Source organism: Hylobates moloch, unplaced genomic scaffold (genome assembly GCF_009828535.3).
Source record: "Hylobates moloch isolate HMO894 unplaced genomic scaffold, HMol_V3 SCAFFOLD_19, whole genome shotgun sequence".
NCBI classification, from domain to species: Eukaryota; Metazoa; Chordata; class Mammalia; order Primates; family Hylobatidae; genus Hylobates; species Hylobates moloch.
Window position 1 is genome coordinate 42,742,901 of NW_026652294.1, and position 24,433 is coordinate 42,767,333.

Sequence of the window (24,433 nt, forward strand, 5' to 3'; positions counted from 1 at the left end):
AGACCCTGACGACGTAGGGTCAGGTTGCTCCAGCCAGAACTCCTGATTGTAAGAAGCAGAAACCTACTAAACCCTGGTTCAGAGACTCAAGAGCTATGGACCAGGAAAGCTTCACCTGAAGGTGGAATCAATGAGCCCCTCAGAATGATAAGTCTCTGAGAACACATCCAGGCTAGTTCAGGATACCACTCCTGAATCAGATGTAGCTCCCAAACATTAACTCATTTTAAAAATTAAAAACAAACAGAGACCCACATAGATCATATATATTTGCCCAGGAGCACAAGGAAGCCAGTAAAGGAACTGGAATCTAGGTCTTTGGGTTCCTGGCCTGGACGACTTTCCACCACACCTTTCTGTCCTCATCTGAATTTCCAATGAGGAAAATAAGCATGTGATGGTTAAGGCAGCAAGAGAGACTCAGCTCTGAGCCTATAAACCCTGCATCTCTGCAGGCCTCAGGACTGGACAGCAGCAAAGTTTGTGCTTACCCACAACTAGCTCCCATTTTATGAGCATTCATTGAGGAAGACTTTTTCACCACACAATCTCTCTCTTAAATATTACTACAGCTCTATGAAGTGGGGGTGTTACTAGGCGGATTTTTCAAATGAAAAAAAAAAAAAGAGAAGTTAACGTTGTTTGATCAAATCTACACTGCTCATAAGTGACAGAACTGAAGGGAGAAGCATCAGTTATGCTCCATTTATCAGAAGCAACCCAACCTTAGCTTCTGCCTGGAACAAGGGGTCTTGTCACCTGTACAACCTGAAATTTAATACTCACAACAACCCTTTGGGATAGACATTGTTATCCCAATTTAACAGAGGCTCAGAGAAGTTACTAGCTAGTCAATGACAGCACGAATGGTCAGGGAGGTTAAAAAAAAAATTCTTGTGGAATAGCAAGGAGTTTAGCCCAGTGGGATAATGGAAAGGAGAGATGAGGTTGGAAAGGTAACTTGAAACCAGAGTGGGCCCTACTTAAGAGTTAGACTTTAGTCTGTAATAATAGCTAACATTTACTGAGCACAGTGCTAAGCCTTTTACATCTATGAATGCACTTAATCCTCACAACAACCCTAGAAGGTAAAATACTGATTATTTTCGATTTAGAGATGACAAAACCGAGCCACAACAAATCAGTCTCTTGAGTGTGACTGCGTGATCACATAATGGTAAGCAGCAGCATTGACAGAACAGCTAGAATGTTTAGCCCTGCTGTGGAGGTAATTCAGGGTGACAAAAGGCTTCCGGAGGAAAGAGTGCACCTTGTGGTAGTGGTCACTGATGCAATATCAAGGAGGAACCAGAGAGCAGAGAGATGGGAGTGGAGATTGTTCCCCTGGACTGTTTCTGTGCCTGATTCAGTTAGCCTGAGTGGAAACCCCCTGAGGTCTGCATCCCAGCCAGGCCTCTTTGCAGCCTGCCAGCTGTCAGCTGCTCCAAGTGTGAAGAATGTGACACCCCTGGAGTGCTGCCTCCCTTCTGCTACAAGGTCCCCTCACTCTCCTACTCTAACGAGAGTTTCAGGCTCATAGTTTGACCACAATCTCCTCCTACCTGCTGTGAAAAGAAAAGCCTTAGCCAAATTAAATTTAACAGTGTTTAACCGATCAAAGAACAATTCACGAATCCGAATTGGGCAGCCAGCAGGCCAGAGTAGGCTCAGAGAGACTCCAGCTTAGCCACATGGTGGAAGAAGATTTTTGGACAGAAAAGTGAAAGTGATGTACAGAAAACAGAAGTGAGACACAGAAACGGCTGGATTGGGTTACAGCTTGGTGTTTGCCTTATTTAAGCACAGTTTTAACAGCTGGCCACCTGCAACTGGGCAAAACTCAGTGATTGGCACAAGAGTAGTTACAGTCAATTTACACCTCCTTTTAAGTTATAGTTCACAATGTACAGAGCAACTTTTAGGCCAAACTTAAAGCACATCAGGAGGCAGCTTTAGGTTAAACTTGATTTAACACTCCCTTCCTCCCTGAGTGTCTAACCAAAGGCCTGATTGAGCATGTCACGCACCAACTCTGCACCATCTTACATAGTTATGTGTTGCACTGAGATAGGGTGGTTTAATGTCTACAGCTTGGTGTTTGCCTTATTTGAACACCAGTTTTAACAGCTGGCCACCTGCGATTGGGTGAAACTCGGTGATTGGCACAAGAGTAGGTTACAGTCAATTTACACCTCCATTTAGATTACAGGTCACAATATACCGAGCAACTTTGAGGCCAAACTTAAAATACATCAGGAGGCAGCTTTAAGCTAAACTTGATTTAACACTCCCTTCCTCCTTGAGTCTGACCAAAGGCCTGATTGAAGGGTATAGAGGGTGGTTTAATGTCTACTAGGAGACAGGCACTGCCCAGAGTACACTGTTGTTTTCCTTTATCCAGCTTGATCCCAGACTCAGTAATTCAGACCTTCTCTGTACTCTCCTTGCTCTGTTCAGATCAGAACAGAATTTGATAGTGCTCTCATATGGTTTGGCTCTGTGTCCCCACCCAAATCTCATCTTGAATTGTACTCCCATAATTCCCACATGTTGCGGGAGGGACCAGTGGGAGATAATTGGAATCATGGGGGCAGTTTTTCCCATACTGCTCTTGTGGTAGTGAATAAGTCTCACGAGATCTGACAGTTTTATCAGGGGTTTCCGCTTTTGCATCTTTCTCATTTTCTCTTGCCACCACCATGTAAGAAGTGCCTTTTGCCTCCCGCCATGATTCTGAGGCCTCCCCAGTCATGTGGAACTGTAAGTCCAATTAAACCCCTTTTCCTCCCAGTCTCAGGTATGTCTTTATCAGCAGCATGAAAATGGACCAATACATGCTCTGAGTAGCAGAAATCACTAACCATTCCCATCTCAGTGCAACACATAACTATCTACGATGGTACGGAGTTGGCATATGACATGCTCACATTTACTCCACCTTAATTGTCAACCACCCTGACTATTTGGCTATAGCAAGATTTATAAACTTCAACTGATGGCTTGCCTCATTGTAAAACACAAAATTCTAAAGGTCAGCACTCCTGGTTGTTGCTTTTTCTTGTCCTCTGCATTTCATATATGGCAGATACCTAGGAGAGCTGAGGAGACAGAAGCTAAGATAAACATCTGGGTGGAGCCAAGGAGACCTAATGGAATTTCTTTTTGCTTTTACTAAACTTTTATCAAAGTGAAACATACAAGTAGAAATGCACAAAAGCCACGAGCATACAACTTGGTTAATTATCATGAAGGGATCTCACCTATGTAATCACCACTCAGATCAAGAAAGAAAACATTCTCAATATATTCCTGATGTTCTCCTTTGCACCTTCCATTCATGCTTTCCTGCTTTCCTCCTCTTGCCAGCCCTACATGTTGTCTAAACTTCTAACATAATAAATTATTTTGACCTATTTTTGAACTTTATATAAATAGAATATATAGCCAATATCACTTTGTATCTTTGTTCAGTATTATATGTGTACCTCTATTTTTAATAATTGTTACTTTTTGACTTAAAGAGTAACAGTTATGTTTCTTTCTTTTCAATTCTTAAATTTTTTAATTTCTTTTTCTTGTCTTATTGTGCTGGCCAGAACTCAAGTACAATGTTTAAGAGAAGCAATGAGAGTAGCATTTTGACACAGTCCTAATTTTACAGGGAAACACTTTTAATAGTTTGCCATGAAATATGATGTTCTCTACTTGTTTTTCTGGGTACCTTTTACCCGATTAAGGAAATATTTTTCTGTGTATAGTTTACTAAGTTTACTAAGAGTTTTAATTATGAATATGTGTTGAAACTTAACAAATGATTTTTCTGCCATCTGTTTAATCATATAAATTTTTTCTCTTTTATTCAATTAATATGATAAATTAATTGACTACTTTCAAACATTAAATCAACCATTCCTGGAATCAACTCATCTTGGTTGTTACATGTTGTCTTTTTTTAATGTTTTCCTAGATTTCATTTGATAATTTTTAATATAATTTTTGAATCTATATATGTAAGATTGTCTTGTAATCTTTCTCTAATATTCTAAGGTTATAAAGTCCTCATAAAATACTTTGAGAAGTGTTTCCTCTTTTTCTGCTCTCTAAAAGATTTAGTAAAACATTGCATTGTGCTTTTCTTAAATGTTGGAAGAATTTACTGGTGAAACCACCTGCAGGTTTGTTTGGTAGAGGTTTTAAATTATAAATTCAAATTATTTAATATGTATAAGACTATTCAGATTTTCTATTTCTTCATGTGTCAGTCATGTTAAGACATCCATGTTATCAATAGTTGCTAATTTATTGGCATAAAATTGTAATATTCTCAGATTATCTTTTAAATATCTGCTGTATCTGACATTATGTCCTCTTCCTTATGTTGGGTATTATGTGTGTCTTTTCTCTTTTTTTCTCTTCTATCATCCTTGCTAGGGAGTTAGCAATTGTGCTAGTCAAAAAACCTGAAGGGTATACCTGCATTATGCATTTGATTTTCTTACTGTCTTAATTTGATATCTGTTTTATATATTATTAATATTTGCTCTTTGCTTATAATTTTTATTCCTACTTACCTTGGGTTTGGGGTTAGTTTGTTCTATTTCTCACTTCTTGGCATGGCTACTTAGATCATTAATTGCCATCCTTTGTCTCATCTAAAACATTCATTTTAAGACTATATAAATTTATCTCTAATCATACCATTAGCTACATCATGCAAGCTTTTATATGCTGTATTTTTATTATAATTCAGTTGATAATATTTAATTTCCACTATGATTTCTTCTTTGACTCCTGGAATATTTCGAAGTGTATTGCTTTATTTTCAAACATTTAGAGATTATCTAGTTATCTTTCTCTTATTGATGCCTACTTTAATTCCACTGTTGTCAGAAAACACTCTATATGGTTTTATTCCTTTGAAATTTGTTGAGACTGCTCTATGTCCCAAGATATAATCTATGTGCAGGGTTTTTTTAATGCATTCTGCAGATATTTGGTATAGTTTTATCAATATTCCAGTTAAAGCAACCTTGTAAATCATGTTGTTTAAAAAATTCCTATAATTTCTGGATTTATTTGTCTGCTTGTTCCTTCAGTCCCTGAGAGAGATGTTAAGATATTTCACTGTGATTGTGGGTACGTTTGTTTTTGCTTTTATTTGTCATATTCACTTTATATATTTTGAAACTGTGTTATTTATTAGGTACATACAAATTTAGAATTAGTGTATCTTCCTAGCAGACTGATCTTTTTCTTATTTATTAAGGGCTCTTCTTTATCTCTAAAAACGATATTTGCTTTAAAGTCAATTTTGTATGACATTAGTATGTGTGACTATTCCATATTCTTTAGTCAATATTTTTATGACATGTTTTCATTTTCTTGCACTCAGCTTTTCCATATTCTTATATTTAAGGTATATCTCCAATAAGCAGCATACAGTTGGGCTCTTTAAAGTCCCGCCTGACAACATTGCCTTTTAATTACAATGTTTAGTTCATCTATGTTATTTTATATAATAATATATTTATGATGAAATCTACTTATGCTCTTTTTAATATATTCTATCTATTCTACCTCCTTTCTTCTCACTTGTATTCTATCAAACTAATTATATGTTTTTATAATTGTTCTCCCTCTTTTAGCATAGTATATATCCTTTTGCTATTCATCTAATGGTTACCAAAGGCATCATTTTATCTTTTTGCCTTTTATAAATTAGGATATTTATTAATTGCCATACAATGCAGGGATCTTGGGACAATTTACCTCCCATTGACTTTTGTGCTATCATTTATTTTAATTCTCTGTATTTTGAAAACTCACTGATATCTGTGTTTTAGTAAGTCAGCATTCCTTTAGAGTTACCCATATGTTACCTTTTCTATTGCTCTTTATTCCTGTACATTTCTGTTCTTTCACCTGGGATCATTTTTACTCTGCTTGAAGAACTCCTTTTAGTATGTACTTTAGTTCATATCTGTTGGAGAAGTATCTCGCAATTTTAATTTGGCCAAAAATATATGTCTTATTTTTTAAAAATTTTAGGGGTGGCTTGGATTTCTAGGTCGGTTGCTACTTTCTTTCAGCACTTTGAAGGCTTCTTTTATTGTTTCTGTTGAGAAATTACCTTTAGACTTATCACTTACCAAGTACTGATAATACAATTATAAAAATAAACCACAACCTAAATAAAGTCTGTCAACTTCCCTACCTTTGATACACTTGCCATCACCTGGGAGAAACAAACCTGTACAAAGAAAAATAATAATTTGACAACGGGTGAGGTGGCTCATGCCTGTAATCCAGCACTTTGGGAGGCCAAGGCAGGCAGATCACTTGAGGCCAGGAGTTCAAGACCAGCCTGGCCAATATGGCAAAGCTTTGTGTCTACTGAAAATACAAAAATTAGTTGGGTGTGGTGGTGCGTGCCTGTAATTCCAGCTGTTCAGGAGGCTGAGGCATGAGAATTGCTTGAACCCGGGAGGTGGAGGCTGCCGCAAGCTGAGATCGCACCACTGCACTCCAGTCTGGGTGACAAAAAGTGAGACTCTGTCACAAAAATAATATTAAAACTAATTTGAGAAACTAATAATTCTTCTATAATCAAGATGTATATATAAAGGCTCTGTGAGGCACATGGGAGGGAATGCCACTGGACAGGAGAGGTGTCTTGGGCGACTTCAGCAAGAGGTTTCAATTGAGCTAGATCTTGAAATATGAGTATGGCAAGCAAAGCAAAAGGCATGAAGACACAGAGAAGTGTGCAGGATCAGAACATAATGGGAATTTTGTGAAACTGGAATCTAGGTTTTATGGGAAGTAGAGATAAGAGTGATCATGAGGGGCTGGGCACAGTGGCTCATGCCTGTAATCCCAGCACTTTGGGGGGCCGAGGCGGGTGGATCACCTGAGGTCGGGAGTTTGAGACCAGCCTGACCAACATGGAGAAACCCCGTCTCAACTAAAAATTAGCCGGGCATGGTGGTGCATGCCTGCAATCCCAGCTACTCAGGAGGCTGAGGCAGGAGAATTGCTTTAACCCGGGAGGCGGAGGTTGCAGTGAGCCAAGATCACACCATTGCACTCCACCCTGGGCAACAAGAGCGAAACTCCATCTCAAAAAAAAAAAAAGAGTGATCATGAGGAAGCAGATTGTAGTAACGTTGTCACCAGACTTGTATTCTATGCTATTGGATCTGCACATTATTCTGTGAATTTAAGTAAAGACCCATTAAATGATCCCTTTCCTTGTAAGACAAGAAAGCAAGCAATGAGAACAAGCACAGACATAGATGAGCTTGAACTCAGAGAATTTGTTGAGGTTATTGACGGGCTGTAACATTGGTGGTTTCCACCTTTCAGTAAAATAAAAGAAGGTTAGGACTTTGGCTAATAGTAACAGAAAAAAGATGACAGAGAAATTTGAAAAGAATGATAAATATTTGAAACCAACCCTGTGGCACATAGGAAGGGGGACTGACTAGAGATAAATAAATAGATTGCTGACCTGCCAAGGTTAGCTATATCCCTTCTAGCCCTTTGTTATAGTTCTGATTTTACACAGTCAATTGTTATCTGAATCAGTTTTCAAAATGGCACTTGTGGAATTGAAATATAGCAGAGAAACCACTTTTTCCCTCATTGTGGGTGATTCAAAATGGAGTGGTTACAATTCCAGGCATTATAGTCAGGAAGACCTGGTTTCAAAAATTTGTGGTTTAAAGGAAGGCAACTTACTCTATGAAATGGGGCGTGTTTTCTTTCTGAATTCCAATCTTCACATTATGCAAAATGGATTTAGTAATAATTATTTCATGGGATCATCATGAGTATTAAATGAGCTTCATCTGGCAAAGCATCTAGTCCAATGCTGGCTTCAATAGCATCTAGTCCACATAACTGGCTTCAATAAATTATAGCTGTTGCAGTTGTTATTTTTATGATGAGCACAAAAGAATAATTCCAATGTATTGAGTATGTAAAATGAACAACGCTTGTTTCCTTAGGCATATTAATTTGAATTATTTAGACAACTTTAGAAAGTCAGTATTTTTATTCCACTTTGAAAAGTGAGCAAACTAAGGCTCAGAGATGTCACATGCCTTGCCCAAAGTCACACAGTTGCTTAGTGGTTGCCCAAAGTCACAAGTCACATAGTGGTTGTGCAAGTATTTGAGGTCAGGTCTGTCTAACTACAACCCTTGGGTCTTTCTTTACAAGCTCCCTTTCAGCTTTCCAAGTGTTCCCTCCACTAGAATGATCTGTTTAGCAAGACAAGCCCTAGGCATCATCCCAGGTTAGATAAGATGCTCCAGAAAGTTTTCCTAGCTATTGTACCTCTGGATGGTTATTAACGTTATTTTTTTGTGTCTGTTCCCCTTGAAGGGCATTCTCTTCTCCTCAGTGGAATGTGTGAAATCCACACAGGATCTCATAAGGCTCTATCTGCATGAATCAAATCGAGTTTATCGGGATAAGATGGTAGAAGAAAAGGACTTTGATCTTTTTGATAAAATCCAGACAGAAGTGTTCAAGAAAACTTTTGATGTAAGTATTGCCCTATGGATTTTCTTTGTATTTGGAAAAAAAAAAGATAATTATACAGATGATCACCCAAATGATAAAATCTAGCTGTTTAATGGGGGAAAGGCCAGAGTCTAGGTGAGGAAAGAAATTCTATCATAATTTTGCCCAGGTAAAAAATGCTGGGTCAAGAATAGATGCAAATTAATCCCAGAATCCCAGTGTTGAAAAAGTCCATAGAGATCATCTGATCCAAGTCCCCACGTGGTACTTGGTCCCCTAGCAGCATTTCTCAGATTGGTTACCCCAGTGATGCTCTAGCATCCTTGAAATGCATGATCCCATTGTTCCCAAGGCCGCCATTTTGGAGCTGCTAATAACTGGAAATTTTGAGCAATTTTTTTTTTTTTTTTGAGATGGAGTCTTGCTCTTTTGCCCAGGCTGGAGTGCAGTGGCACGATCTCGGCTCACTGCAAGTTCCGCCTCCGGGGTTCACACCATTCTCCTGCCTCAGCCTCCCGAGTAGCTGGGACTACAGGCGCCTGCCACCACACCTGGCTAATTTTTTGTATTTTTAGTAGAGACAGGGTTTCACCATGTTTCACCGAGGCTTTCACCGAGGTCAATCTCCTGACCTCGTGATCCACCTGCCTCGGCCTCCCAAAGTGCTGGGATTACAGGCGTGAGCCACTGAGCCAGGCCTGAGCAATTTTGAAACTTGGAACATTTGAAATAATTTTAAAGACTGAAAATTTGGTCTAATAATAATCTAGAAGTTATTTCTCTGTCCACTACTCAGGTCTACATGACAAACTCTCAAATATTTTAATGCCACTTATCTCACTCTTCCTGAGTCTTCTCTTCTCCAGGCCAAATAGCCTGAATCCTTTCAAGCATTTCTGACATGGATTGGTTTCAAACTTAAAGAACCTGACATCCTCCTGATTGCTCTCTCACCAGTTCTCCCCTCTGAAATTGTGGTGCCTGACTTTTCGTTGCACAACCCAGCTGGGGTCTGACCAAAACCAAGATCATCATTCCCCTTTTCTTAAAGACTATAGTTTTGTTACTGTGTTTCCCAAAATGTGTCCTGCTAAGTAGTTTTACTACAAGATACTTCTTGAAAAAGAGTCTCTGTCATGAAATGAGTTGAGAAAATGTTTCATTGTATATGACTCTCTTGGAAATTCACAGTGGATTTAAGACATTAAAGTTCTGCACATGGACACATGAAGGGGAACATCACACACTGAGGCCTGTTGTGGGGTGTGGGGCGGGGGGAGGGATAGCATTAGGAGATATACCTAATGTAAATGATGCGTTAATAGGTGCAGCACACCAACATGGCACATGTATACATGTGTAACAAACCTGCACGTTGTGCACATGTACCCTAGAACTTAAAGTATAATAATAAAAAATATATATATGTATATAAAAAAGACATTAAAGTTCTGAAATCTTGAATAACTCTAATTCACATATCATTCCCCAAATGTATTGGACCCTAAAATTCTTCCCTCTCATTAAACCTATTAATAATTTACATAATGAATGGCCCATGGATTATGCCTCGGGAGGCATTGATATAGTAGCACAGCCTGAGATCGTATTATATTTCTTAGTGTCGAAATTACCCTACAGTTAACACTGAGCCTTCTATTAACCAAAGCCTCATCTTTTCCACACATACTGCTTGTCTGTCCCCTCTGGAAATTAGAAATATTCAAATTTTCTATTTAGGTATGCTATGTTGTCCTTATACTCACCTTGTTTGGTTTAGCTCCATATTTTTTTCCTGATAAGATCTTGACTCTACCTCTGAAGATATTTACAGTCCATCCCAACCTATGTGACAGCCTTTTGAATGTTTAGACAGCATTTTAAGTCACTTATTTTAGTCTGCCTTTTACTAAGCCAACCGTCCTAAATTCTCCCACTTCTCTCAGCATTGTTGTTGGGGCCTGATTTTGAGACCCTCATGTTAGATGCCCTTCTCTGAGCATCATAGAGTTACCCAATTCAGGTATTCATTGTTGGCCCTGCAGATTAGTCTTCATTGTCTTTACAAGTTGGTCTGAGCTAGCACTTCAGAGTAATAACACTTGAACTTTCAAATAGAGTTCCATGTGTGGGTCTGTGTACTAAGAGCACTGCCTTTTGATCACAGACCCAGATATATGAATATTGCCATTATCCTTCCCCAACGACATTTGAAATGCCAGCCTGAAGCACCCTTGGTCACACCAAATCTTGGTATTGGTATCAAGGAAAAGTTGCCAGATTTCCACCAACAAAGCGACAAAATCCTGTTTCCACTATTCAAAGCTTAAGCTTCTCTGATTCATGGCCCTGTGTGATTTGGCATCACTATTAAGGAATCTTTAATTCGCTGAGTTGGTTGATTTTCTCTCTGCCTTCTGCACAGCATGATTCTGATCATAAAATCGAAGACTTGTTTTGTTCCTCAAAGAGTCTTTGTAAACCAGGCTTTTCAAAACTGCACTTTAGTTCCTCCTCCGCTAGATGGTTGGTGTCAATTGACTGATATAAGAACTGATCCCCAGGACGTTAGCCCATTCTCAGACAGGGTAAATGCCTTCCCACGTTACGTCCTCTGTCCTCATGTGTTTTCCTAATAGCAAGAATAGCCCTCCTGCACTGCATTTACATCTTATCCAAATGTCTGAGCATTTTTGTTACTGTCTGGCAACGCCAGAATAGTTTAAAAGTTTTCTATAGTTTTCGAAATCACCTTCAAAATCTAATAACTTTTTTATTTTTAACTCTTTCCAGTCCTTTCTTCTTACACCCAGGCAGCAGCCCTGGTTTCTCTATGGATGTTACTGTCTTCCTCACTTTCCCTATATTAGGTTTGGTGAATCTTGTCCCATAGGTTACAAGGCTTACCCTGCAGTGACTTATGCCCTGGGACGTGTCCCTGCTGATAAATAACACACTGGTTACCTCTTTCCCAGGTAGGTCTTCCAGTCTGAACTTTAGAAGGAAAAAACGACAGGTGGGGACAACTGCTCATGCTGGCATAACTTCCTATTTGTGTCTTAGAAAACCTATTCTTTCTCGGACTTTTCTCCTCGACAACCTTTCCTCCTATCTCAAGTCTCAGGTATTTGGGTTTTGACAGGCAAGTAGTTCCTTTTTGTCTCCACTAATATGAAAGTTAAAAAAATTGGTTTTCTCTTCAGTGCTTAGAGGATACATTGGTGAAGAGACGTAGACTCCTTATTCTTCCAATTAATTGAGTTATACTATACTATAACCAGCCCGTGTTTATTCAACATGGTAACATTTCTCCTATGGGTGAGGTTTGACACACAGCCCGAAAGTGTTGTAAGTAGGGAGTTCTACCATAAATGCGTTAAGATTACCATAAATAAACCAGTCATCTGAGGGTGGCTAGTAGCGCATTCTTCAGAAATCAAGCCCTCTGGACTGAACCTATGAAGTCAGGGCTGGCAACATACTTGTGTAATCTCACAGGAAAAGATGTTGGATGGCTTTGCTGTGGATTGAGGACCTACATCTGTTGGAATATACATGCAGAAAGTGAGGCAACTGGGTCACGATCCCCTTCATTCAATACTGGTGAAAGAGCCCCCACTTAGAGAAATCCACCCATCCATCCCCATCCATTCTTCTCACAGAAGCACTCTCTTACCGTGCTTGTGAGGAGGCCCCATCCCACCTCCCACTTCCCATCCTCAGGCCTTAAGGAATAACAAACATCACCTGAGACTTCATGGAGCTGGTAGATGGATGTTAAACATCCACTTTAAAGGGCTTCTCAAGAGAGGGACATGTTGGAAGCAGCACTGATGCTTAATTTCCAGGGAATATGCAGAGCAAATCATTTGTCTCTGCTCTGTGGAACCAGTCCTAGGAGTCAGTAACAAGGGCCCTTATTCCTGTATCTCATCACCAGGATATTGAAGACCCTGTGGAGCAGACCCAAAGCCCGAACCTGTATTGTCACTTTGCAAATGGTATTGGGGAGCCCAAATACATGCCTGTACAGTCTTGGGAACTTTTGACCCAGACTCTGGTGGAGGCCTTGGAGAACCACAATGAAGTCAACACAGTGATGGACCTAGTTCTCTTTGAGGATGCCATGCGCCATGTGTAAGTGTGCTTCTCCTCTTCCTTTTCCTCAGTTGCTTCCTCTTCCCAATGACAGGGGTCTCATTCGGCTATTTGAGGCCACTTCTGTAAAGCCAGGTAAGGAGCTCCTGCTTCTGCCATAAAGGTCAACATGGCTGCTGGCAGAGCAGCTGCAGCTCCTGCCGCCGGCCCTAGGGGGCAGCACAGTGCGGAGCTCAGGCAGGAATGGGTTCATTTCCAGGTCTGCCATTTGCTATCCTGGGCATGATCACAATGACACCAAGAACAGACTTGAGATCATAAAATGGGACCCAGAACAGCTCAGGACCTTCATCACCACCTCGCTATTAGTCCAAGGGCCATTTAAAAAAATGAGATAGGCTGGGCATGATGACTCATGCCTGTAATCCCAGCACTCTGAGAGGCCGAGGCAGGCAGATTACGAGGTCAGGAGATCGAGACCATCCTGGCTAACACGGGGAAACCCCGTCTCTACTAAAACTACAAAAAAATTAGCCAGGTGTGGTGGCATGTGCCTGTAGTCCCAGCTACTCGGGAGGCTGAGGCAAGAGAATCACTTGAACCCAGGAGGCCCAGGTTGCAGTGAGCCAAGATCGCGCCGCTGCACTCCAGCCTGGGCAACAGAAAAAAAAAAAAAAAAAAAAAAGAGAGAGAGAGAGATAGAGGGTTTGTGTTCAAGTGCATATACATATTTCAAAAATTAAATATCCTTTTAGTGTTTTTGCTATCTAGTGAATCACTGAAGGTAATAACCAAGCCTCCAAGACAGTCTAGCCTCACACCAACACCATCCCTACCCTGCTTCTTACATTTCCCAATCTGAGACCCATTGCCAGCGCTCACTGCCCTCCAAAATCCTTCCACCTTCCCCCAGGGTACTCACGGTCTTAGCAACAACATCTGCTTCATTTCAACTTCTTTGAACTTTCCCTTTACTGCCAAATTCTAACATACCTGACTGACCCCTGAGTGGAGGAACCTGTTTTTTCTTCCCCATTCTATGTGCCCCAGGGCCTAGAGAGGAGTAAGTAACCTCCTTACCCCCAGTCCCCCACCCCAATGGCACATTTAAGTCCTTTCTTCTCTTGTCCTTCAAAACCCCAGTTCTTTTGAGCACAAGTCACCTGCCTTTCATACTCATTCTTTCTCCTTGTCACTGTTATCTGCTGACAGTCAATCACTCCCCATCATTGGCTAATGGCCTTAGTCCCTGGGCACCCTTCCTCCTCACCCATGTCTCCACTCACTCTTGGCATCTAGCTAATAATTCTTTCGGTTCCTTGGCCTGCTTGGCTCCCATGATCTTTTCTTCTAGCCCACCTCAGTTCTCACTCTCATGCTCCTATCATAGGAACCCACCTCCAAAATCCCAACTTCAAACATCCCACTTTCTGACCTGTACCTGCCACCCTCCCACTCATCTGCTCTAGTCTTTCATTCAACTTCAAGACTTCATTCATTGGACCAACTACTTCCCCAGACTCCGTTATCTCTCCCCCTACCATGTCTTTACTTTCCCTTTTTTTAAATTTTATTTTATTGTTTTGTATTTTGAGACGGAGTCTCACTCTGTCGCCCAGGTTGGAGTGCAGTGGCGTGATCTCAGCTCATTGCAAACTCTGCCTCCTGGGTTCAAGTGATTCCCCTTACTTTCCTTTTTAACCACCATAGACCCCATCACCCCAGTGCCAGCTCCCCTAACTTTCTTGTCATTGTATCCACAAAATCTCACTCGGGCTAAACCCCACTGTCTTTCTTTTTTTTTTTTTTTTTTTTTTTTGAGAGGGAGTCTCACTGTGTCACCTAGGCTGAAGTGCAGTGGTGCGATCTCAGCTCCCTGCAGCCTCTGCCTCCCAGGTTCAAGCCATTCTCCTGCCTCAGCCTCTGAAGTAGCTGGGATTACAGGTGCCCACAACCATGCCTGGCTAATTTTTTGTATTTTTAATAGAGACAGGGTTTAACGATGTTGGCCAGGCTGGTCTCGAACTCCTGACCTAAGGTGATCCACCCACCTCGGCCTCCCAAAGTGCTGGCATTACAGGCGTGAGCCACTGCACCCAGCCCTCACTATCTTCTTATTCCACCCCTGCCCCTAAGCAGCTGGATACTGTTGAAGAAAAATCTCTCACCATGTTGATTGTTTTTGCTCCAGATCTGCAGCCATAAATATCAAACAGGCCTCGACATTGCTAGAAATTGTCCTCCTCTACCCTAGGCATGTTGCTCCTTTGACCATCCCGTGATAACTGCATTACACATTTTCCTTCTCTTTTCAAACTCCCAGCACCTTATTCCCAGTTAATAAGCACATCTCTTATTTCACTGGGATAATGAAAGCGACCAGAAGAGAATCTCGCATCTTCCCGTCATCAAATCTAACAGCCAGTGTGTATCCCTGCATCCCTCCCACAAGTCCTGCCTTCCCTACAACTTCAGTTCATGAACACCCCTGTTCCTACCTAAGTCTAGTCCCTCCACCTGCGCCCTGGATCCCATCTCCTCTCACCTTCTCGGTGACTTCACCTCTCGCTGTAATTATCTGCTCTCCCTCTCTCTCTCCTTCTCCCTCTCCTATTTTCTCTCTCCCTTCTTTTATCTTACCCCATCATTAATTTCTGGATTATATGCATCAGCATACAAACATGCTATGTTATCATTTATCAAAAAATAATAAACTATTCTTTGTCTCTTACATTCTTTTCCATCTACTACCCCCATTTCTCTGCTCCTGTTCACAATGACGCTCATCCAGAACGTTGCCCATCTTTGTCTTATTTTCTCACTTCTGATTTCCTTCTCTGCCCACTTCTTAGCCCTTGAACAAAGCAGTGCTTATCATCGTCACCTCTGTAGTGAGGTGAACCACGTCTTGCTGAAGTCAGTTGTCACTGCTAAGTCCTTGCCTACATTACATGACGCCCCTGTGGCACTGGTCAATGATTAACCTCTGTCTGTTTACATCATCCACTCATCCAACATATATTTATTGATTAGACACTCTTAGGATGAGTGCCAGTATCCTAACCCCTAGGAGAGTGTGTGGAACCTAGCAGGTGCTCAGTAAAACTGCTTAGCATGTTATATGAGACTAAATCATGCAGAGGAAAACAGAGAGGGAAGGGGAGTAGAGAGGACTGAGGGTGATCCTAATTATAAATAGGGTCATCAGGAAGACCTCCCTGAGAGGGTAGCATTTAATACAACACGTAGCTCAACATAGAACTCTCTATGTGCCTGGTGCATACTGCTTTGCATATATCATTGCATTTAGTTTTCACAAAAACCTTGAAGAAGTAAAGTTTTGTTGTTGTGTCTATATTATAAATGAGGAAACTGAGACTGAGAGAAGTTACCTAAGGTCACACTCCTCAAGAATAGGTAAAACTTGCAATAGTGCAATCTGGCTCTAGAGTCTGTGCTCTCTACCATCATCCTATGAAGCTTCTTCAAATATTTTTTTGTATCCCCCTAATCTGATGTGAGCTCCTTGAGCACACAGACTGGCTTGCTCACTGCTGAAACCTTAATATCTTAGACAATGCCTAGTGCATAGTAGGGTGCAGAAAATTAGGGGTTAAAAGTTCAACCTGCCGGGCACAGTGGCTCATGCCCGTCAAGCACTTTGGGAGGCCGAGGCGGGCAGATCACCTAAGGTCAGGAGTTTGAGGCCAGCCTGACCAACGTGTTGAAACCCTGTCTGTACTAAAAATACAAATTAGCTGGGCATGGTGGGGGCGTGCACCTGAAATCCCAGCTACTCGGGAGGCTGAGGCAGGAGAATCGCTTGAACCCGGGAGGCAGCGATTGCAGTGAGCCAAGATTGTGCCATTGCACTCCAGCCTGGGCAACAAGAGCGAAACTCCATCTCAAAAAAGAAAAAAAAAAAAAAGTTCAATCTTGTGAAGCTCCAGTGAGTATTCTCTCTTCTCTTTAAGAGCCACCAGTATGTCTGTCATAGTCTTGGAATTGAGGCAAGTCTTTGTCCTTTAAGGGCAAATTTAATTTGAAAAAATTGTAAGTGATTCCATCAATGTGGCTTCCAACATGGGTGATCAAACTAATATTGTTTTTAGAAAAAAAAATAATAAGTACTGGCTACAAACACTGGCTTTCTTCCATAGGCTTATAAACACACTCTGAAGTTAGTATCCAAAGAGAAGACTGAGCCTCATTTAGCAATGCCAAAATAACTAGGAAAATGAGCTGCCTGGGGGGGACAATTCTGAAGAATAAAATGTATTTAGATGTATAATTTCCCATACATTTGTTTAAAGACATCAACCACCCGTTACTTTATCCTTGCTCTGCCCTTCCCTCCCTTCCCGGGGGCTCATGGACCTCTCGTTGCTGCCTCTAGCAACCAATAAAGGAGAAGGATTCCCCTTCTTAGATCAGAAAAAGGATACCAGGCAGTACAGGGAGAAACACAGATAACCTAAGAGTGTGGGAAGACTCTATGGCCTCACATCGCTACACACACAGCACTCCAGGAAGGTCCCACCTTCTGAGACCCAAAGTGGAAGTAGGGCGAGCACTTGAGTAGGATCACCTGAGGTCGGGAGTTCGAGACCAGCCTGGCCAACATGGTGAAACCCCATCCCTACTAAAAATACCAAAAAGCTTAGCCAGGTGTGGTGGCGGGCACCTGCAATCACAGCTACTCAGGAGGCTGAAGCAGGAGAATCACTTGAACCTGGGAGGTGGAAGTTGCAGTGAGCCAAGATCGTGCCACTGCACTCCAGCCTGAGCAACAAGAGTGAAACTCCGTCTCAAGAAAACACACAGACAAAAAAAAAAAAGTGGGAGTAGGACAGAGCAGAGGAGGAAGGAGACTGTGTGTGCCTCCCAGGAACTCACAGGTCCAGGGAGCCAAGGTGAGAACCTATTTTTATAGTAACTCCATCTAGCTGTTTGTTCTCACCACTCGCGCTCTCATCGTCTTTTTTGTTAGAGTCCCCTACACTCTTCCCCAGCTTTGCTGCTCTCCCTTTCTGCAGCTTCGATGCTGAACTCAGTAACGGAGCACTGTGTAGTGGTTATAGACAAAAACCAAACCAAAGTTCAAATCCTTGTTCTGCCACAAATTGGTTGGGATGCTTTGGGAAGGATGCTTAACCCCCAAGCCTAAATATCCTTACCTGGGAAATTAGGATATTAAGAATGTCTGCATCGTAGGGTTGTTGCTATCTATGCAAAGTGCTTTGCAGTCAGTAAATATTAAAGTCTTTTTTCTTTGTGCCATTGCCTTATTTCCTTAGTAGTACCACTTTTCTACTGACTTTCGTCACCACTTCAGCAGATTCTTGTTCTGCTTTTTCTTCAAGCTTTAAACCAGATCTTTTCCCCCGCTTTGGCATCATCTCCATTCATCTTTTTCTGTCTCTTTGTTTTTCACTCCCACGTATATTTTCTTCTCTTAGAATCATTTAGCAATCATTAACAACAACAACGACAAACCCTCAGATGTACTTCTTTTGTGCCCTGAGAATCTTACCCATTCTCTAGCAGTGAGTGTGTGTGTGTGTGCTCGCACACACGCACATGCGTGTCTAGTCCAATAAATCAACTTCCTCCAGCTGTGCGGTTGTGCATCTTCAGCTTTTGTTTTTAATCTCTCAGAAATTCAGTAATGGACTTAACTTAGACTGCCTTGGTTTTCTGGCCCAGGAGCACTTTAGAATATTGATCTTCTTTTTAAATTTTGTAATTTAAATTCAGAGTTCTTTGCCCTCATCAGAGGTTGGTAATGACTCCCCAGCTGGAGTCCGGTGCTGACGGTTGCAGACTTAACCACACTTCTCTGGAAACTTCATCACTAACGATGCATTCCCCATTGAGATATTGAATGGCGTGGGCCATGCTAAGCTGAGCTCAGGCCTTCAGAATAGGGCTGGGGGGTTGGGTGACCCAGAGAACCCAGCTGAACTCCAACTCCTCTGACTCTTCCTCCATGCCTGCCTCTCTCTTTCCTCCACTAATCCTTTCCTGCCCCACCTTTTCTGAATCAGGAGAGAGGGCCTGGGTATCTTAGCACCATGGCTTCTGCCTTCATCAGGCATCATCTCATGCAGACACAAAGCAGATAACCCCTTGCACCCAGCGTAATGAATCATTGCGTACATCACCCCAAATGTGGAGCTCGTATAAGGCATGGGTTGTTCTGTTTAAATTTGACAAAAATGTATTAGATATCTTCAATGTGCTATCACTGCAGAGAATACAAAATGAGTATATGTACTCTTCAGACATCTAGAAATTACGGTTTCATAGGAAAGCAAGAGAAGTGTAAATCTATCTGATATAATACAGTATAAGTATCACAATTAAATAATTAAAGTGGCAAAGTAAAATCATAAAATTACTGAATGTAGGTCAATAAATAACTCCTGAATATTTAAGTCAAAACATTTTAACTACATAAAATTTAGTAGTTAACCACATCCAATTTTAAGACTTAAAAATATTTGTATATCTGAAACACCTTTAAAAAACTGGAAGATAAAGGTGAGAACTGGAGGATAACTGAAAACATACATAAAAGGGTTTCACAAATTGAGAGAAACACTTCAATTGAAAAGCAGGCAATGGGCATGAACAGAAAGTTTACAAAACAAAAATAATAAAATGCTTCATAAACATTTAAAAATGTTCAATTCCCTAGAAACCAAATAAATAAAAATAAAAACAGTAATTTTTCCACCATTAAATTGGCAAAGATTGGCTGGGCACAGTGGGTCACACCTGTAATCCCAGCACTTTGGGAGGCCGAGGTGGGCAGATCACAAAGTCAGGAGATCGAGACCATCCTGACTAACACGGTGAAACCCCATCGTGAAGCAGAGGATTGCTGAACCTGGAGGCAGAGTTAGGTGACTGAGTCCCACCTTTACACCCGGCAAGGTCCTCTCTAGATGTAAGATTCAGTGTCAACAAGGGTTGGGGGCCAGACTCCCACACACTGCTAGCAAGATTTCAGAGCAGCAAGCGCACCCCACAGGAGACATGGGGCAATGAGGAACCACAAACATTTAGTTTATTTATGTTAATTGTGAACAAGTCATCAGTACATGCAAGAAATTTGCAGAAATAAGAAACTTCAAACCACAGAGGCTCAACACAAACTCTGTAACTTTATACACACTCACATGTTGTTCATGCATCGAACCCCACCCACCAAAACCCGTGCCCAGAGTTTCTTCCAAACTGGAGCTAGCTAGACCTTATGTTGCTCCACCACTACTTAATTTGAATATGACATTTCTAATTATAACATCATTAACACAGACAGGAGCACAGGATTGGAGCCAGTGCAATTCAATCTCAAATGTATCCTCTACTCTATTTGGCCAAACTTTACCCGAGTTCTTTTTTTTTTTTTTTTTTTTTTTTTGAGATAGTGTCTCTTTCTGTCACCCAGGCTGGAGTGCAGTGGAGCGATCTTGGCTCACTGTAACCTGTAATCTCCGCCTCCCATGATCAAAAGATACTCCTGCCTCAGCTTCCCTAGCAGGTGGGATTACAAGCACGCGCCACCACACCTGCTAATTTTTGTATTTTTGTAGACACAGGGTTTCACCATGTTGGCCAGGCTGGTCTCGAACTCCTGACCTCAGGTGATCCCCCCCACCTTGGCTTCCCAAAGTGCTGGGATTACAGGCATGAGCCACCGCACCTGGGCCCCAAAGAACTTTTTATTGCTACAAATGTTTCAGGCATCCAGACTGAAATCTTGAACCCTCTCCAGATGGGGTTTCACCATGCTTCCCAGGCTAATCTCAAACTCCTGACCTCAGGTGATCCTCCCGCCTCAGCCTCCCAAAGTGCTGGGATTACAGACATGAGCCACTGCTCCCAGCCCGAGTTCCTATGCTCACACTCTTTTGGTCCCCAAATCACCAACCTGTTGTCTCTTCTTCCAAAACCATTTCTCTAAAGCAGCCTGATCACTGTGTTACATAGCCCTGAATTCACTGACTTAACACATCCTAATTCAACTAACATATCCAGTGTATTCAAATCCTCCAATGTTGCAGATCCACCTTTTGATCAATTCTACCCAGGAAAAGTACATATTGGTGCCGTCATTCTGCACGGCAGTCTCTAAAGACTGTCTTACTGTTTGGCTCAACAGTTTTACTTCTAGAACTTATCCTGAGGATATAATTAGAGATATACACTTAAAAAATATATACAGCATTATTTATAACTGGAAAATGTTGGACGCAACGTACATATCCAAGAGCAGGCTATTACAGACAGGCAATTTATTCTATCCTTATTACCAACACAATGTTGGTATTCTACACAATACCATTCCACCGTCAAAAGTCTGGTTTAGCTGAATTTTTAATGGCTTAGGGAAACAATCACAGTGTATTGCTAAACGGAAAAAAAAGTTTTCAAAAGACTATGTTCAGTATACAAGATGAACTCAATTTTTAAAATACACATAACAGAAATATATTGACTTTACAAGTACAATGTATGTACGAACATATATTTATAAAAATGCAGACAGACACTAGAGAAAAGTCTAGAAGGACCTATAATTCACATCAGTAGTGTTTATTGCTAAATAGTAGAACTGTGGATTTTTTTCTGTATTGTACACATTTTGTACACTGCAGAGCCAATTGTTTTAAAGATGAGAAAAGAGGAAATCAGGGTTATTTTTATAAAGGGTGTAGCACCTTGCGTAAGGTATATGCATACTGCTGAGAGGGGTTAGACACACGATTGGAGAGGATCCTGGAGGAGAGGCTGTTGGAGGGTGGCCTTTGAGGAAGGGCTGGAGGGCAGGAAGAGTGGTTTCCTCTGAAAAGGATGAGGCCTGGAATAGTCTTCCATTGCAAGGAAGGGGGCAAGGAGAGAGGAATATGGGCACTGAGAGCTGTGAGCAGTAAGGCTGCGAAGGGAGGAATCCAGAAGCCAGGGATGCGGCTGTCTTACCTATTGATAATAAGAACCCACAAACCTTCATTACAGGGTCATCGATGCCCAGGAAGGATTGAAGGAGGGAGACCGATGAGTTCTGTCCAGGCTCCCTGTTTCTCTCCTGATGACTTTGGTTTGGCTTCTCTTCTTTCCTAAGAGGAACCAACTTTCGCTCCTGCCTTGTCCTCCAGCCTTTCCTGAATTTTTTAAATTGTATGTTTTCGACTGTTTCGCTCTTTCCATCCCCTCTTCTTGCCCAAAAGAATTGAAGTGGGAGGTGTGGCAGGGTCAGGTATGGTGCAGAGAAGAGCAAGAGCAATCCTGAGTCCCTTCCCTATCGCATCACTCATCCCCTGCAATCCTGCTCCCTTCCATGGGCTCCCCGAAGCTGTCCCTGGTTCACTAGAGGCTGTGGCTTAAGGCAAAGCAATGGCAACTTCAGTCGACTCAGGCAAGAAGGTGAGGCCAGGTTTGGGGACAATCTCATTAACGTTTCCCACAGCTCAGCCTGTGACATGCCTCCAAGGAAGGCCCCTGCACCCACTCAAGCCTTTATACATGCTTCTGACTGCAGAAAGTCTGATCAAAGCAACATGTTCCTGCTTCCTTCTCTTTAGCTGCCATATCAATCGCATCTTGGAGTCCCCGCGGGGAAATGCTCTGCTGGTTGGTGTAGGTGGGAGCGGCAAGCAGAGCCTGACAAGGCTGGCAGCTTTCATCAGCTCCATGGATGTCTTCCAGATCACACTGCGCAAAGGCTACCAGATCCAGGACTTCAAGGTAAAAGGTCAGGAGGCTGCAGGGAGGAGGCTCAGCTTCCCTCCAACCAGCCACAGCTCCATCATCCTTCACTCGTTCTCCAGTTCCCCTGTCCGGAGCCTCCCCTTCAATGTCTGTCCATTTCTGTCTTAGATTCTGGGCTGGTGATGTGAATGATTTTTCTCATTAGACTCAGCCTGAGGACAGTAGCCTTTCCAAAGTCTGCCTTTGGGAGACTTCAGGTGTCCTAGTTACGTCTGTGGGGCCACCACTCTTGCTCAAATCAGAAGCACATCTATATCAAATTCAGCACACAGCCCACCGGCAGTAGGAGTAGACAGATGGAATTCTGAAGGTTTGCTTGAGTTTCCTAAGAAATGCAGATTTCAAAAGACAGGTCAGTAACCACTAGCCTCTGGGAACTTCAGTGACATATCATGGTTTCAGACAGCCAGCGCTTGGAGGCACGATGAGTGCTCTGGAAAGTAAAGAAAGACACTATATACAACTTTCAAAGGTCATTGTGTCCAGTCCCCTTCCTTTTATCCATGGCCACAACAGTCTTGGTAGGAAGTCACAGTGTAACTTCTATCAGGAGGTGGCTCTTGCTCTTCCCGGAAGAACTCCAGCCAGCACTAAGCCAGTCCTACCCACTTGCCCTCATAATCTCTCGGCCAGTGACAGAAGAGGGAATTGCTCACTTCTACTCTAAAACCACAGCTCAGCCTCTTGACGACTGGCTAAATCTAAGGTCTTACATCAAGTTCATATTAGGTCTTTCTTTAGTGCTTCCAACAAAGACATGATAGTGCGATAGGAATTACACATTTACAGAATGTGCTGAGACTGTGGGTCTCAACTTTTACTCTATATGGGAATCGCTGGGGATCTAGAAAGAATACTGATGCCTGTGTCCCACTCCCCAATATTCTGGTTTAACTAGTCTGGGGAATGGCCTGGGCATCACGATTTTTCAAAGCATCCCCAAGATGATTCCAATGAGAACTGAGAAACCCTCTTAGATCGCTTAGAGGATGTGGTGAGAACCATTGATCTAAAACAAAAATCAGCGTCTTTAAAGGGGAGCTATTTGGACACTAAGGTAGCTCTGTGGTAAAGAAATGAGTGGAGTTGTTAGAAACAGCTGTGAGTAGTGTGAGAGAGAGAGAAAGGCAACCTCAAGAACTGATGGCTAAGCTTGGGGAGGGTGATACACCAAAGGAGCTGAGATTGATCAAGCTGGATAAGTTCAGAACTTGGCATTCTAGCCCAAAATGTCATCCATCTGCAATTTTCAATGGATATAATTTCCTACAGGTGATTGCATTTGTGTGTGTGTGTGTATGCTTGTGTGTGTGTGTTGCCCCAGTATATTTTTTTCAACAAAAGTGTTTTGCTGGAGCTAGTCATAAGAACACAAGAGGCTGGGCGTGGTGGCTTATGCCTGTAATCCCAGCACTTTGGGAGGCTGAGGGGAGCAGATCACGAGGTCAGGAGATCGAAACCATCCTGGCTAACATGGTGAAACCCCATCTCTACAACAAAAATACAAAAAATTAGCCGGGCATGGTGGCACGCACCTGTAGATGCAGCTACTTGGGAGGCTGAGGCAGGAGAATCCCCTAAATCCGAGAGGCGGAGCTTGCAGTGAGCCAAGATGGCACCACTGCACTCCAGCCTGGGTGACAGAGCGAGAATCTATCTCAAAAAATAAAAAATAAAAACACAAGACCCTGCTAGCATAAGATATATTCATCCCCCATGCTGGTAGCCCCAAGTACCTCACTCTCAGTCAAGAGCAAGAGCTATGGCTTGCCTTCAGGAGCAGGTCATTCACTGTATGAGTCTTACACATAAGTAAGACACTTGTATGAGTCTTACATATAAGTAAGACAGATAAATGGGGGACCATCTTTGGGCTTTGGAAAGCTGTAACCTCTTTGCACAAAGCAGGAGCTCCAGAAGCTTTACCCTAAAGCCTAATTTCTAAATCAGTTTAAGAGAGGTACAGGAGCTAGCATGGTTGTATGAATTAGAGGCCATTGCTATGTAATTTCTCTTGCCCACCTTTATT

The 24,433-nt window shown here is 42.1% G+C and overlaps 1 protein-coding gene across 1 annotated transcript in view; it reads left to right on the top strand.

Moving 5' to 3' along the window:
- Positions 1-24,433, top strand: part of DNAH9 (dynein axonemal heavy chain 9) — a 370,372-nt gene that overhangs the window by 186,609 nt on the left and 159,330 nt on the right. The window contains exons 42-44 of the mRNA XM_032140114.2: positions 8,389-8,550; positions 12,470-12,666; positions 22,218-22,380. Coding sequence (XP_031996005.1) covers positions 8,389-8,550; positions 12,470-12,666; positions 22,218-22,380 — 522 coding nt within the window. The remainder of the gene's footprint in view (positions 1-8,388; positions 8,551-12,469; positions 12,667-22,217; positions 22,381-24,433) is intronic.